The sequence below is a fragment of the Vicugna pacos genome, unplaced genomic scaffold (assembly GCF_048564905.1).
Source record: "Vicugna pacos unplaced genomic scaffold, VicPac4 scaffold_104, whole genome shotgun sequence".
Taxonomy (NCBI): domain Eukaryota; kingdom Metazoa; phylum Chordata; class Mammalia; order Artiodactyla; family Camelidae; genus Vicugna; species Vicugna pacos.
Window position 1 is genome coordinate 1,585,282 of NW_027328784.1, and position 17,423 is coordinate 1,602,704.

General features: G+C 40.2%; 1 protein-coding gene across 1 annotated transcript in view; it reads right to left on the reverse strand.

Annotated features, from left to right (window-relative positions):
• Positions 1 to 8,502, reverse strand: part of LOC140694800 (uncharacterized) — a 91,412-nt gene extending 82,910 nt beyond the window's left edge. Inside the window, exons 1-2 of the mRNA XM_072957862.1 lie at positions 8,343 to 8,502; positions 7,147 to 7,270 (exon numbers count right to left, since the gene is read on the reverse strand). Of these exons, the coding sequence (XP_072813963.1) occupies positions 7,147 to 7,223 (77 nt within the window). The 5' untranslated portion in view covers positions 7,224 to 7,270; positions 8,343 to 8,502. The remainder of the gene's footprint in view (positions 1 to 7,146; positions 7,271 to 8,342) is intronic.
• Between the last annotated feature and the right edge of the window lie 8,921 nt (positions 8,503 to 17,423).

The following is a 17,423-nucleotide window of genomic DNA, read 5'->3' on the forward strand; positions in this document are numbered from 1 at the left end:
TTATAAGCCTGTGTACACATTATAGAAGTGAGATATTTCTACTGCTAAAGAAAAAAAATTCAAAGTCATAGAGCTCTGCTTAATTGACGTAAAAATATAAGAGCTTACACATTAAGTATTTTTAAAATAACAACTGAACAAATTGACTTTCAGCGTCATGTGAAATGGAAAATATTCAATATTAAGATAATATTTGATATTGTTTAGTTTAAGTATGTTCTAATTAATATAGACATCTTTAAAGTCATCAATATTATGTATAATACCTTTACTGTACCTAGGTTTAATGAAAGTCAAATAAGATCCTGTTATATCTGTTGCAGATTTGTCAAAAAAAAAAATAAAAGTAATGTGCTGTGGTAAAATTTTAAGTAAATTAAATGCAAATGAGATGAGAGCTTTGGGTAAATATTTAAAATATATTTTTAAAATGTATGTTTAAGATAATCTCTAAGTGTTTGGTATCTTTAAATTCTAGTGTTGTGCTAAATTAAGTTAAATGACAAGATTTTATTAAATAGCTATGCCATTTTCAGATAAAATAACATTGAAATACGAATTACTTAACATTTAACTTCCTCTTACAGTGAAACTAAAGGTATATAGAAATATTAATAAATGGTTGGTGCCACACTGAAATAGTCTCTATTAGTAAGGGAATGATCTCAGTATCCTAGGAAAGTAATATAAATGCGTAAAGGAAGATATAAGAATGGAATTATATTTTGTTAATGAAAAATAGTGACTTTCTTCTGAACCTGGTTACTTCTGAATAGAAGAAAAATAAGGGACACACTAATATAAGTATAGAAAGCTGTGGAAGGCTTGTGGAAAAGGAACCCTGAGGGAAGAGTTTTGTACATGGTCAGAATTGGCTAAGTTTAGAAACAAATTGGGCAACGTAAATGAATCTTAGAAGTAAGCTGGTACAAGATTAGAATTGTTTTTCTCTCTGTTAAGAGGAAAAAATTTTCTTAAAATGTTAATCCTCCTTCAGTAACAGATTGTAAAACTTCTTATACCACTTAGCTGATCTGTTCTGCCTTTACATTTGACGTATTTTCTTGTTAATGAATTAGTACTACTTTACAGTGATCTATATGTTTATCTGATCAAGTGTTCTGAAATCTTTCAAAAAGCTCCCCAAATATAAAATTCTAATTAATTAAATAAAAATTAATTTAATTAATTAAAATTCTTTTAATCTCCAGTTAAGTTTGGGATGCTACAGAAGGCCCCTGAAACATCCCAAAGAGAGATTTTTAACTATAAAGTTTCATTTGGCATTTTAAATAACATGGAATTGTCAAATGAATCATAAAACTTCTAAGGTTATATTGAATGAGACAATATTATTAATATAGATATTGTAGAAATTATATGGACTCCCTAAAATTCTGGTATATCTGAAATGTTACCAGTGATAATTATGGGTATAGTGAACAGATTTCTTTATTGATTATAGTGTAACGGTGTTTAACCATGCTTTTAAATCTTTTGTCATTTATAGACAGTTAATTGTTTTCTTCTGATGGTTTTGCAAAATGCTTTCTCTTCAAGGAGATTTACTGATTCCTAATAAATTTCACACTATAGCACTGAACTAAACTGGGTAAGAAATTTTAAAGTTCTAATGAAAACTCTCATTAAAAGAATTAGTTACATGGGACTGATTAACCTGCTGAATATGGTTATAATTTTTGATATTGTTTGAAATACTACTGGCTTTTAACCTGTTTCCCAGACGTAAAGAATCTCTTCTCCTTAAGCTAGTTATGGTTCACAGCAATTTGATAAATTATACCTATGTAATCACACTTGGAACACTTATCTTTTCTCTCTATCTGATCCCTCAAGAGACTAAAAACACTTAGGTCCCCAGTGGCTCTATCAAACAAATTAGGGAGATCATCTCCTAACAGATATAGGAGTATAAAGATATTTTAAGGATTTTAAAGAGAAAAGAATTTACCTAAATCTGTAAGGCAGAAACCCATGAAAAGCCTTGACGTGTCTTTCTTGGCCTTAGCAAACCTTAACATTCTACCCTGAGACTCCGTATTAAAACTTCCAACACAGCCAATTTAAAAAAGCCTATATGATCAAATAATCAGACTTAACTTGTAAAAAATTAATCTTGATTTGGCTATATTTGAGAAAACTGAGGGTAACTTAAGAGAGAAAATAAATTATATTTTAGTGGATATTAAATTCTAGTTTTGTTAATTGAGGTCCATATTTACTAAGACACTTCCCAGATCATTCCTTGCTGTTATGTCACATTACTGTATGGTTTAATTGAATTATGAAAAGGATACTCTAGGTTTGTTTCTGAAGCTCAGAAATCTATCCTTGGGTAAAGTTCCAATGCCCCATGACCTGCAGCCAGGGGATTATACATACTGCAACAGGCATGACTTAAAGAACTGTCTCCAACCTGAATGGAAGGACCCTTTTTCAGGTACTCTTTACCAGACCATACACACCAAAGCTGAAGGAAACGGAGTCTCGGATTCATTTCCTATCTGAAACATCCCCTGCAGTGCACTGGCCTATCGAGTGCTTCTCACCTTAAAACAATGCCCAAATGGAGAAAAAGCTACCAGACCAGGATGAGAAGAAGATGACATCTGAGCTAGACAGCTGACCCAAGACACCGGACCAGGACTGTATACCAATTACTTTGATAATTTCTCCAACCTTTGATTATGATCTACTCCACTTGTTAAGTTTATGATAAATTACCTATGTCTAGTACTTCTGTGTTACCTTGGTGGGTTTCCCTACTCCAAGGCTCTAATTAGATAGCCCTCAGAAACATTATTCTAAAAAGAAATTATAGTTCTGTTTAGGCCACTGTTGATCTTACAAGGTGGGAGATTTCAACTGGCCAATTAATACCTGCTCTGACCCTGACCATAAATATGAACTTTCTCATAGGATCAAACTCAGAAACACAAGCAAAATTTTAACCCAAAAATACAACTTCTCGACTATTAAATTCTTACTCGTGGCTTTATTAACGTTACTAGCTTTATTACTTATATCCTGTCTATTTTATAAAATTGTTGTCTGTTACATTTCCCAATGTGTAACTAGGCCCACAAGATGGATGATGGCTAAACATCTTGAAGAAACAGATAAAATTTATAACCCTGAATAAAATAAATATAATAGTGTGATTCTAGGTATGGGAATGAGCAAAGATGGGTAAACACTTTCTGTATCATAATAGACTAGTAAGACAGGTGATCCAGAGAACTTTTAGTATCAACAGGGCCTGACAAAAAAAAACTTACACCTTGAATGGCAACTTAGAAGATTCTTCACCTGAACTAGGAATGAGCCATCCTAGCACCGTGGGACAAAATTGGTCATGAAATGTCTCTCAAAATATTGGTCAAATTTAGGACCAAGTGGGAGCACTGTGAATGAAAATACTACAATGTGCATGAAAATACTGCAACCATGACAGTAAACAAAGAATGCTGAATCCGAGTCATCAGCGGCTGCTGCCAACCCCCAGCGAGTTCATGCCTACAGCCCGGCCTCTCAGCCACTCACAGTGGTGCCCTCTGAGCAGACTCAGAGTAAGAAAGGACAGGATACTGGCCCTAGATAGCCAGGGGCTGGCCAAAGGAATGAATTCAATGACTCAAATGTTTGCTTCTCACCATACATAGAAAAGCAGTAAATACTTGAACTTGAGATATCTGGTTTTCTTTAGATAACAAGCAATATTTTATTGTTCCAATTACCTGGTCTTTGTTGTAAGCTTCTATATATCCTAGCTCCTCCCCTACCTCTTGGGAGCAGTCCCTCAGAGTGATCTGAGAGGCTGTCATCCCGGCTCGAGTCCTCCAGCCAAATAAAACAAAGCCCTTAACATATAGGCTGAACGTTTATTTCAATGACGTTCCAGAATAGACACAACTCATCAATTCTGTAATGGAACACACTGAATCAGGAACCAAAGCGTGTTTTAGTCTGGAAAATCTCCGGGTTCCTATTTCTTCCTGTCATTATACAATCCCTCTAGAACTCATTAATTTGCTGTCTGCTCCTCTGGCAACAAAACTCGTAGAAGACTCAACTCAGCAGAGCGCCCTCCTGGGGAGAACACCCCGCAGAAGCACTGCAGGCTGCCTGCCCTCCTGCACGCTCTGCTGACCCTTGGTGTCCTCCGTGGAGACCAGGCCAACAGAGATGTTCCTAACAGCTACAAATTCGCACACGTTAAATAAATCAATTTATTTTATATGATATTTTACGTATATACACATCTCTGAAAACAGCTTTGCAGAAGCTCAAATCTTCAACATCAATCCCCAAAGGCAAATCCGGTCCCCAAGGGGAAACAAGACTTAAGACGACGCTAAGGCCTCCAAAGTCCTCTCAAGGACCGTCAACCAAACTGCCTGCAGGTCTGCAGCTGCAGGCTGTTACATGTCTGCTTTTAAAGCAACCCCTTCCTGCCCTCGGGTATTACAGTGTCCCTCTATGCCCTCCCGTCTCAGGGTAAAAGCAGCCGTTGCAGAACCTTTCAGGGAAGCACTGACAGGAGTCGACAAAGAGGATCAGAGCTAAGCTAATACTTCTGATGACACGACCTTGTCACTGTGTCACTTTACAGATGAAGATATATATAGAGAGAGGTGGGGTGATATTGCTCAAAGTCACACAGCTAATAAGTGGCAAAGTCTATAACTCTGCTCTTCCCTTCGGCGTGACGCCCCAGCTGGGACGCCCACAGGGTTGTCTCATGCCTGCCTGAACAATCCTCTCCTGTCACTCATAACCCACCACAGGGTCTGACCCTAGCCTGCCTTTTCAGCATCTATTTCCTCCAGTCTCTCAGGAACAAGGCCGTTTGGGCCACTGTATGACTTCCGGCTCCCGGAAACATCAGTGCTCATGCTGGTCTTGCCTGTGCATCCGGCCCGCTGCTCAGAGGCTCTTCCTCCCCTGCAGGAGTACGTTTCCACTCTCCGCAGGGACACCTCCTCAGGGGAGCCCTCTTCTCGCTCTCAGCACGGCAGGGCCACATCCCGAGCTGCCCCATTAGGACAGTGTGCGCCCAGGTCTGTTAATCAGACCAGCAGCATCAGAGCTAGGGATTATGCCCGGGCTACCCTGCAAAACTACTGCCCGCCACACAGCCCCCAGCCAGCAGGTCACCTGGAAGTCACAGCAAGTGCCCCACCCAATCCAGAAGCCTCTTCATTTGCCAGCATCGCTGATGACTGGTTTCCAAACTTTGGTCAGTTTCGCACAAAACAGCACCTTCAACTGTGAAGCAGAGGGTTTCGCTTCTGCTCCCCATCCTTACTGGTAATGTCAAGGAAAACAAAGAGGCCTTTTCTCAACACTTTTATAATGACACCCTCCCACCCACAATACTCATATGCTCAAGACCTTTGGATCCACGTGATTTTCTTTCCCTTATGATAAGCGGCTCAAAACACTGCGGGATTCCTTCTATTTAGAGGGTATTTGTACTCAGTTTATCGGCTTTAATCTGTTTTTGTCTCTCTTCAATATCCCTAGCAGTTGCCACCTCTTACTCCCTTCAGCAGCCTCCCTCCCAACATCTACTCTAGGAAATCAGCTGTGATGAGGGGCCCTGGGGCAATCACAGACGATGCAACTAAGGCAAAGAGAGGGTCCATAATTTGCCCGAGAAGATCAGCTTCAACCCCCAACAATGTGTGTCACGTCCCTGTGTTTAACTCTTATGCTAAGCAAGATAACTTTTTGTAGATTATGGTTATAAACAGATGAGGTATAAAAATACATACAAGGACACACATCTACTCTAAGATGCTCACTAACTCCACTATTTTGTTTCTACTTATTTCTATTAAAAAATATTAAGAACCTCTGCAGTCAGTATAGCAAAATGTTACTGGGCTTTAAATCCAGAATATAGAGGTGTTAAATGTGTCATTACTCATACTTATTTGTATGTTCACAATACAAAATTATTTGAAAGTCCCTCTCACCTCCCCCTACTCACTACTGGCTCTCACCTGAGCTCCCAGACCACACATCTAACAACCTTTCACTTTACCCACAGCTGAACTCATCAGTTTTCCGCAGAACTCCCTCTGCAGCTTTCCCTCCTCAGAGCACAGAAGGACCATCATTTACCTCATTAATCCACCCAGAAACCTGGGCCTTACTCCATCCTACCTTCACAGACAGCATTCATCCTTTCCTTTTTACAATCTAAACATGCCTTCAATATGTTCGCTTTTAAACACTGACCGTCCCACCGCTCAAGTGGAAGCCACCAACACTGCCCACCTGGACTCACGAGTCTCCTAAGTGGCCCCACAGCCGCTCTCCCCTACTTGAGACAAATGGGACTGTGCCACTCCCGCGCTTTTTGGACTCTTTTAAGACCCACTCTTCTTAGAAGAAACTCCAAGTTCTTCACCAGGTGAAAGTCTTTGCCATGAAATTGTCACCTCAGGGAGGGCAGGACCCGCCCTCTCCCCTCGGCCCCGCCCTCTGGCAGAGCATCAGCTTGGGAGGACCTGCTGAGCTACACCAACCTGTATTCTAAACCTGGTCTGAGTTCTTAGCAAACTGCTTCACTTATCCATACAATTCCAAGGTAAATTAGAAAGATTTTAGATGTTGAGCTAGACTATTGATTTTGGGATTTTGCACTAGCAACCTGCAAGGACATGTTCTAAAGATTCTGTCTTCTTAAAACCACACCCAGGTTAAAGGAGTATTTGTGGAATGTCTTCGGAGGAAAAGGGACTGTACTTTTACAGGCTTTATGTTTTATAACATGAACAACCCGGACAGGGTCACAAATGGAACCGCCTCACAAGTGACAGAAGACAGGTGAGAGGCACAAAGCAACAGGTTGCAAAGATGGTAAGAGTAAACATGATTCTCCAACCCCCCCAAAAAATTTTTGAAACAACCAAAAATTCTGAATTTTAAAAGTAAAAGAGTATCATATAGAGAAATGAAATAAATAATGCTCTTCATCAGGGTTTCAAGATCTCACTCCAGAGTTTTTAGCAGGCCATACTGAATCCTAGCACAGAAAAATCAAATGGACTTGTAGTGAGAAAGTTCCAGGAAAACTGCAGTAATTCCTCCACTTGTGTAAGGACATACACTCACCTGCTGAAGGTGAATGTAAACCGCATTCTGGATAAATTCGAAAGCTTCCAGGCTCCGCTTCTGGATGCCAAGGACATGGACAGCTTGGAAGCATGCTTCTAACTCAGTCACCGGCATTTTTACACTGCAGGGGAAACGGAGGCACCCAGTCAAGAGCAGAGATGTTCCTGTCGTGTCTCACAGGCCGTGCCTCGGGGATTCAGTGCCCTGCAGCAGCCCGGCCCCAGGCAAGGACCAGCAGCGTTTTCCACCCAAGCAGGAGGGGCACTGTGCTTGAGAAAGCCCATCTCCGATGGGGGCAAGAGGGGCTGGTGGGGTTCAGTGAACCTATAAATGCCCACAGAAATATGCCTGCATTCATTCAAGTGATGCAAACAACTGTAGCAGGCTATTTAACAAAATTTCAATTGTCAGTGGAAATTTTGCCATTCCTTTCCGCTTGTCCCCTGCACTCTGAGACAGGCTTAGGCTCTCTTACACCTGCAGCTCTGTGCAATAGTTGTGAAGTCATTTTACTTTACAGATACCACGGTTCTGCCCAGGGTGATATCCAGCCCAGAGAGGTGGCCCAGGCCAATTTAAAGCTATGTGGCTTGCGTGCAGGGACAATTACAGGAGCTGGTTCCGGAGCCAGGCCCCTCCCCACCTCTGCTCCCCTCTCTCCCGAGGCCCCGCTGCCAAGCACTCAGGCTCCGTGATCTTAAGTCCTACTCTTCTACTCTACTCCAAACCCTTTTCCTTTTCTTTTTTTTCCCTAATTATTCCCAGCTGGAGTGATTTTTCAATCTCAATATCTGAAAAAAATTCCTGCAGCCGAAAAAGAGGTCTCCAGAGGTCAATGCCCATATGCTGGTTCCTGAAGAGAGCCCCTGGCTACGGGGACCCTCACCAACACTCACGGGGCATCAGAGATGTTGCAGGGTCGGCCACCCCCTACAAGAGTTTGCTGTCACCCCAATGCCTGCACAGCATCCCTGCTCACAAAATATAGTTGGTACACTTATCGGTTATTAAGAAGCAAAAATACAAAATTGCTCATATTTCTTACTAATATTATCTATGAAGCTGGAAACGGAATTGTAATAAAATGTAACAGTTTTTACCCTATGTTAAATCTGTTCCTTTGAGTTTAAACCTGTGCCCTGTTTCCTAGGCTCAGACTTGGTAGCTCTGCACCATTTGAAAAAGAAAGTTACCTTTAGCCTGAAATCTGCAGGAAAGCCTATTCTCCTGGCCCTGATCTTTAAAAATGTTAGCTCATCTGCACTTCTGTAGAGATGGCAAGTTGCATAATAGAGAATAGCCTTTGTTTTTTTGGAGGTTTTACAGGGGTACCATGATTTGATCCACATGGACAGCTGCAAGAACAGCGGATTCAAAGGACAAACAATTCATAAAGCAAGAAGTATGCAACAACCAACCACAACCCCCCCCTTTTTAGTATAAAAGGAGACTGAATTCATTCTTGGGGAAGATAGTTCTCCAGGACATCAGTCTGCCGTCTTCTGGGTCTGCCAGCATTGCAAGTGAAGTCACTATTCCTTGCTCCAACACCTCATCTCCCGGTTTATTGGCCTGTCATGCGGCGAGCAGAACGAGTTTGGACTCGGTAACAAAATGACTGCATTGGAGGTAGTATGTCTCCAATGTTTCCTCGTTTCCAATATGTAACATGCACATCATTTATGATCTAGTGCAAATAATTCATCAAAGACAACCACAAAAAGAAACTATACTCACCTAGCTATCAACACTGAAGTCACAACCTGTCAATTTTATATGATGTTGAACAACACAATGGAAAAACCTAACATAGGGAGTTGATTCCACGGAAATAAAATTATTTCTACTCCTTCAATACTTTTTCTTTTCTTTTCTATTTTATTTTGTTTTGCTTATTGAAAGGAAAATAAAAGTCAAGTCATTTTATTTCACGTATTTTTGTTATAGCTACATTCTTTAAATACTACAAAGAGATTTAAACTGCAAAAAAATTGTTCATATATTAGTATAAAGATATATACACAATCAATGGGGATTAGGAAAGGAATGGACATTTACTAAAAATCCACTGCAATCTTGTCTTTTACAAGCATATCCTGGAATATAAGCTGTATGTTTCAGGGGGCCCCACCCCCATTCTCACTGTTGAGTCCCTTAGCAATCAACTACTAAGGCACCAGCATAGAACCATGTGATCAGTATTTGAGGAATAAATTAGGGAATTAGCACATTCAATTCTAAAACAAAAACCCTAAAATAAATACTGAACTTATTTACAGATAAAGAAAATTGGAACCAAAAAAGTAGTTATTTCCCCAAGGTCACAAAGCTAATAACTGGTAAAGACAAGATTTGAACTCATCTGCCTGATTCTAAAAACTAAGGTGGAAATCCCATTCGACTGGGGAGGGTCCAGCAGCAGAGCCTATCACCCTATCTTTGTTCAGATCTAGCCTTAGACAGCCTGAGACAGCACCCCATTCCTATGGAACTCGAGGGCAAATGATAACAATAAGGATTTTATATCCAGTAGTTTGTTAGGTCTCATTTATATAAAGTGTCAGCAGGTCAGCAGAAAAACTCTGGAAAATATGAGTGGGTCCAGAGCTTTCTGCTGATTAGTAACTCAGTCTCTCAGGACATAGTGACCTTCCCATGAGAGGCCTCATGGACATAAACTAAAGGCAGCTGAGCAATGAAAACTAACAAGAACCTGGAACTCAAGCAAGAAGGTTCCCTGCCATCCCCCACCCAGTTGCCTCTTCACCCGCATGGACACGATGGCAGGAGACCCAGATTCTTGTCCAAGTTACATCATCATGGATTCTCATCCATAATAATGTATGACTCTATGCCGCCTTATGTCCATTAAAACTCAAATATGATAACACCAATATCTCAGCAGAATATCTATGTCTCCACTTCCTGTCTTCTAATAGGAGAATATTTTTATGGACAAAAAGCAGAAATCCAATTTAAAAAACCATGCACGAAGCCAGGTGAAATTCTGCTTAAGAGACTGCTCTCACGCTGAGTAAATGAAAACTCAGAAAAAGTGGCCCTTCTCCCTCAGTAAATGGGAGGTAGCCTGATGTGTGTGTGTGTGTGTGTGTGTGTGTGTGCATGTGTGTGTGTGTGTAAATCAAATACAATGAATTCTGGGATGTGTACAGTTTTTTTAAGTCACTGTCATTTCATGGGAATGAGCCAACATTTAAATAATTTGAATCTAGTGTTCTGAGAGAGTCTCGGGCTCTTGGTGGAGGAGGTGAAAGGGGAGAGTGAAGGAGGAAAGAGGTACATGAAGCAAAGAAGTAAGAATACTGCCAGGGAAAGGCAAGACGTTAGTTTTGTTCTTCCTTGCACCACATACAAATTAGGGACTCGCTTTCTGCTGATGACTTATCGAGCACTGAGTTGCAGGAGAAGAGGGGACAGCTCATTGCTCACTGAGCTTGTGACTGTACGTGGCATCTTATAGACACAAATCATTTACCCTGATCAAACACTCTAGCAGCAGGCTGTAATTCTTCTGTTTTGAGAGACAACAAAGCAGGAGTTCAAACAGGATGCATAACTTGACAAAAGTCAGAGGTCCAGTAAACTAAAGAGGATTAATTCAAACTCAGATCTGAATGCAGAGTCTGATCTTCCCACTCCCAGGACTGGAAAATCCTTAACACAGGCTCCCCAGCTCCCCTGCATTGTTCCTGGCACCAAGCATTTGCCATGGCAATGGTCACCATTTCTCACAGACACAGCGCTCTGTGCAGCAAATGACCTTGATCAGACCTTGATCATCTACCTGCCACGCCCACCAGGCTTCACCATACAGGCAGGAAAGCTGGCTTTCAAGTGCATACAAAGCCATTCCTTGTCTAACCTGGGCTCTTCTGTGGTTTCTCCAGCCTAAAGGCAGCCATGAAACTGCTCACAGTTTGTACATGAGCCACACTACCTCTCTCCATCTGTCTCCCCACCTATACTACTTAGCTATGAACATTTTGAGAATCTTCGACACAAATTTTTAAAAACAAAAAAGAAAGGATTCTGGAACAACTACTTAATACTTACAATTTTAAATGACAAATTACAAAGTGAGTATTTACAAACCGAATCTTCCTTTCTAAATTTCAGTTTTAAGCGTTTAAAAATATAATAGCAAAAAATTTTCACTTACAAAATTGACAAAAACATAAACAATAATCTGGAATAAGTTAAAAAATAATGCCCATGTTCTAAATGGAGAAACTTCAGGGCTGTCCTGAGGGGTAAAGTAAGAGGTGAGAATGTAGAGACATCAACAAATTGCATGGAGGAAAGCAGTTTTGTAAAGATGTAAGTTCTCATCAGAATAATTCAAAACTTACTGAAAACTCCCATGACAACTCCAATCTGATTTTTTTTTAACTTGAACAAAATATTTTGGAATTCTTCAGGAATAATAAAATCATAATACTAGACAAGAAAATTTGGGATGGAAGAAAAGAATGAAAAAAAATTCAGACTGCCAATTATTAAATAAATTTTTACAATATGTAAGTTATGGTGCTGGAGTAAGAAAGGCAGATTGACAGAAGGGAACCATGAGCTCAAAAAGAGACTCTAGTGTACATAAGTATTTTGTAAAGGTGGGATTTCAAATCAAAGAGAAAAGTATGACTTCAGTAATTGTCCTGAGACAATCAGACAATCACCTAGAAAGAATAAATACTATTCCTCTCATAAGGACCACAAGATAATTTACAGACAGTGATGTAAATATAAAAAAGTACTAATAACAGCAAATACAACACTTTGTTCTTATTAACTCAACTTACCCTTACATTAACAAGTACTATTATCATCTCCATCTTAGAGATTAAAAAAAACCTACAGAGGAGATTTATTCCAGTATAAGAAATTATTTTTAAGAATAATTTCAAAGATAAAACACATAAGGAATACATTTATTATCATAAGAATATTTTGAGACACTACCAAAATTAAAATCCTCCTAAACAAAATGAAAGGCAAGAAATGACAAGAAAAAGCTCTGTGATACATGTTGTTGAAGACAAGAAGTTAATGTTCATAACATACAAAGAGCTGTCACAAAGCAACAAGAAGCTCCCCCACTTAAATGTGTGCAAAGGATAAAAGGAATCATTCATTTTAAAAAAGTCAAATGGCTAATGAGTGAAAAATGCTCAATACCTCACTGGTCATCAAATGCAAACTAAAACAATGAAAAAGCACTTTTGCTCATCATATTGGCAAATATTTTTAAAAGATATTCTGTCTAGTGTCCATCTGTGGGAGAAGAAACCATGAGCGACATTTTCAGAGGACGGCATGTCAATGGATATGTAAACTCCGAAAAACGTACGTACACACTGACTCAACACCACTTCTACGAATCGTTTCCTCTAGGAAAAAACAAATTTAGTCCAAAAAGATGTACCCATCAGGGCATTTACACAGCACTGTTTACAATGGTGGGAAGAAAAACTGAAGTGAAATCATATCCAGCAATAGAGAATTGGTTACATAAGTAATTGTGCATCTTTTCATTCCCCTATGGAAGGAATTTCTAGAGTTACTTGAATGGAGTCTGTGATGAATGTAAATGTCACATCCAGGGACTAAATTTCCAGAAGCCTTAACTAAAGGAATATTCATAAAAGATCACAGGAATGTCTGTACAAGAAGGATGCCAGTCAAATATCCTTTCTGACAGTGGAAAATGGAGAAAACTTAACTGTCCACCATCAAGACAATGATGCGTTAAATCACGACGAGCTGCGAGCAATGAGGGAGCCGGCGTTTTGCCGTGGTCCAGGGCCTTGTCCACAGCATTCTCTCACCAAAGGTGTGCGTGGGAAAGAGACCACACCCGCAAATCAGGAGACCCCTCCACTCTATCTGAAAGGACCGTGTGAGTCTGGAGTGGGAGGACGTCTATGATATACACCTGAGTGATTAAAGCGAGCTGCAGAAAAACATATAGTATGGTCTCATTTTTAAATAAAGCATATATACACACACGTATACATGGAATTCTCATATGTGTGTATATATGTATGTCATAGGCATAAAGGTCATGAAACATATATATCAAATTTTCAACAGTTTTTACTCTTCGGAAATAAGGGGAAGGGAGGTAGGGCCTTCCTGTACCACCACAGTTCTCTTTTCAGTATTTCAGTTAAGTATACTTGGAATTTAAAAGTTTATTTAAGTCCGAAGTAAAATGGACAATGCCTCCACAAGACAGAATGCTATACTGGTCATCAAAAATCATGCCAGAGGAGATAGAATATTGTAGAAAAACATATAAAAAGCCGAATGGAAAATGGAGGTGTCCACACAGTAAACAGTCACAGAGTGCTCTCTGGTTTTTTATGACAGAGGTGATCCACACTGATGAAAATATACGTTAACGTGTTAATTATTATCTTTGAATAGCGGGACAAGGATAGCCTTTTTTGCCCCCTTTTTCAGAGTTATTATTTTAAATGCACATTCTTTTTCATCTGAAAAAAAGCATTTTTAGGTGTGTAGTACTATGCATTGGAGAATAATACAAGAATACTTAGAGAAACAAGTAACTAGGAGACAAAGCAGCAGCATCACACAATGTAGGACGGGCGATCCTGATTAACACCACGCAGTTACATAAGGACCCACAAAGTGAGAGCACCTGCTGTAACAGGGCGTGGCCCCCTTCTATTTGTCAGCGGTGTCTTCAGGGCTGAGGCAGTTCTGAGCACGGCCAGTGTCAGTGCTGGTGTCTGGATGGATGCTACTGGGGGTGAGGGCACCTGCAAGCCGAGAGGAAGAACAGAAATCATCCTCTGCATTTTCTGTCTTTTTTCTTTGTTACTTTAAAAGAGAGCCATATATAAGATAAACCGTGTATCTCCCCAAATGAAATTTCAGTAATGAAACCGTTTTTAAAGACTTCACAGCTTATATTCTGCCTATAACTGTCTTTTCAACAAAGATCATATTTATTAAATGTTAATTAACTCAGTTAATTAACTCCCTGTTGAAACATTCTAGTAAAGAACATGAAATGCAGTATGTAAAAGAACCACACCTGCAGTGACTAGCTCAGCTGTCTTGACGGCAGTGCAGTCAGCCCCCACCATCCCGTGGCCCTGAGCTCCTGATGCTGGTAAGAGATTATGCTGCTGCCTCAGATGGAGAGAAATGGTGAAAGCATTTCTTGAACCCTACAGCACTGACAAAACATAACTGACAAATCCCAGGCCCCTTTGAGGCTCTCATTTTCTGTTTCTGGCCAACCCCCATCAATGAGCAGAACCATCCAATCCCCGAGCCATGGGACTCACGTGGGAAGCAGTTTTGGAGAAATTTCCAGGTATAGAATGTAACCAACTATACATAGAACTCTGAAAAAAGAAAAGATGCCATACTCTGATTTTGGAAGACACTCAAAATATTCTCCTAAGCCTTAGTAGCTGGAAAGGCTGGGCTTCTCCTAAGTCACTTATTTATTTCACAGCCAGTAAGCATCTCCCTCAAATCCTGCTTCCCTGTGTCTGCTGGGAGCTTGAAGCACACTGCTGCTGTCGATCTTATAAGTCACATGGCAGAGGCATGTGTCTCACGCCTGCAACCCTCACACAGGCTCGCCTCCTAGCCTCACTGTCTGAACTGGGCCCCATTTTCTCACCTGTTTATTTGGTATCTGTTCTTTTGTAAGCTACCTGAAATGCATTTTGGAACATGTCAGAAGAAGCAGTGGGTTGAGAAATGGACAGATTGAGAGGTGAGAGATGGGCAGACAGAGAGAGAGACTCCAAGAAAAGGGGAACAAATAAAATTTCCTATGCAAAACCCTCTTCTAATCAGGGAAGGAAACCACCACGGAAAAGTGTGAAGAGGCAGGTAGCTTAGGACTGTTTCCTGGATTCCATGAAAAGTAACACCAAGAGATGAGAGGGTAGAACTTTAAATAGTAAAAGAAAAAAAGCACGCATGCTTGAAAAATATATCTACAATATGTACTTTCTAAAGAATAGACTGAAATCAGCAGGACCCAATAACACTATACTTGGGTATTTACAGAAGTGAGAATCCCATCTCCAAACCACAAGGCATCCCTTCAGAGCACTGACAGTCTACATGGGGCGGTCATAAAGCCATCACCGCAAAAGCTATGCTACCCTGCACTTACGAGGAATGAGCAGCTGTGCTCAGGCTGCCCACGCGCGTCATTTACACCCCACAGCACCTCTACGGGGGGGGACGCCTAGCGAGCCCCGTCTCTGCAGGACAGAAAACCAGTTCTAGAGAGGCTAAGCCGACTTACCAGTTCTCCATCTCACAGGACTGGTCTCTCCAGAGCAGGACACGAACTCGGACCCACGATTGTAACCATGGTACTACAGTGCTTTGTGTGCTGTTTGTGTGTATAATACATTTGTTTCTATCATGAAAGGTTATTTAATAAATGATCGGTTGTCTTGTCTATCTCATTAGCTCACAATCAATCTTTATACTGTTGAATTGTACTCTTTTCCCCTGAAGAAAGGAACGGAAACAGCGGGGGTCAGAAAGAGGTGGGGCTCCATTCTTTATCTGGGATCTCATCTCATTGAAGTCCCCAAACAGGGAAAAGGAGCAAATGTTCTCTTTATCTTTTAAAGAGAGGGCTCCAGTGATGGTGACTTATTCAATTACAAAATCAAGGCTGGGGAAAGGGCACATGCAGCAACTAGAGCAGTATCAGCTGTAGGAAGGTCAAAAGTGCTCACGGGAGGGCTCAGGGGGCAGCCTCATTTAATTTCAATCAATAAAACAATAACAAACTCTAAAAATACTGGCCTACAATGGATTAGCTCTTTCTTGACATCTAGCAAGTTTCCACAGCCCACATGTAACATTATCGGGAACCAGTGAAAGGAAGAGTCCACAGACAAGGAAAATCAATGCCACAGGCAGGCTGAAACCCAGGCTGGAGTTTAGGAAGAGAAAGGGCATAGTTAAGAACTGGGGAAAGGCTGGGGAAAAAAATCATCACAAGGACTCTCAAGCATCATCCAACAATCATATAATCATTCATTCAAGAGAGAGTTACTGAGGTCGTATTCTGTGCAAGATTGTACAGCGGGTGAAGCAAGAGCGCAGCGTCCATGGTGGCAGCAAGCTGCGGAGCTCCAATACACTTCTGATCCCAGTACCTTGCACACTTGTCCTCAATATAAAGGCAAAGATAATTAAAGTAAAATAATACTCTGTAAACTCAAAGCATTGTTGAAAAAAAAAGTTAAAGAAGACCTAAATACCAGGACAGACACTCCACACACATTCCGCTATCAAAAGAAAGTGCTCTTGGAATGGCAGTGCTCCCCAGAGCGATCCGTATATTCAACGTGGTCTCGATCACAATCCCAGCGGGCTCCTCTGCAGAAACTGACTATCTGCTGCTACAATTCATATGGGAATTCGAGGATCTCAGTAACCTATACGTACTTGAAAAAGAAAAATTTGAGAGGACTTATAATTCTCAATTTCAAACCTTACAACTGTATCTCCAGGTGAGATTAGAGGCCATTGTGAAGTTATTACTGTGTTAATCCTTATTTACTAAATTCTCTACAATGAATATTACTGTTACAATAAGAAAAATAAAAAGTAAGTTATCCTTTAAAACATGCACACCAATTCATTCATTGGGAAAAATTATTCTATCAATTAAGAGATAAATATCTATTGAAAAAGGACAACTTAAAAACAAGAGTGCATTTGCATTTTTCATAAATTGAAAACTGAAAAGCACAAAGACGTCAAGTTTCTAGGGAGACCAATGCAACATATTAATAGTTATTTTCAGAAATTCTAATTTAACAATGAAAACTCTGGAAAGGGAAAATCGTGACTGAGAGCCAACTGCAAACACATGGAGAGCAAAGGCCTAGAAATCACAGTTCCTTTAACTCTGCTCCTAACACAATAGGAGAGGAAATTCTTCACTGAGGGGACAGTGGAATCCCATGCATAAGACAGGATACACAGTACAAACTGCACTAGAATTGGGGGTGAATTTTTTAGAAGAATTCTAAAGTTACAAAATTGCTGAAAAACTATTAAAACACTGACAGAAAGATTAAAACACACAGTCATATATATTATATAGAAACATATGTAGTCTGCTCCCATGTTGCATTTAAATACAAATATATTTGTTCATTTATGGGCACTTATGACTTTATCCCTGGTAGAATATTTCAACTAAAACAAATAATCAATATAACACTCCTTTG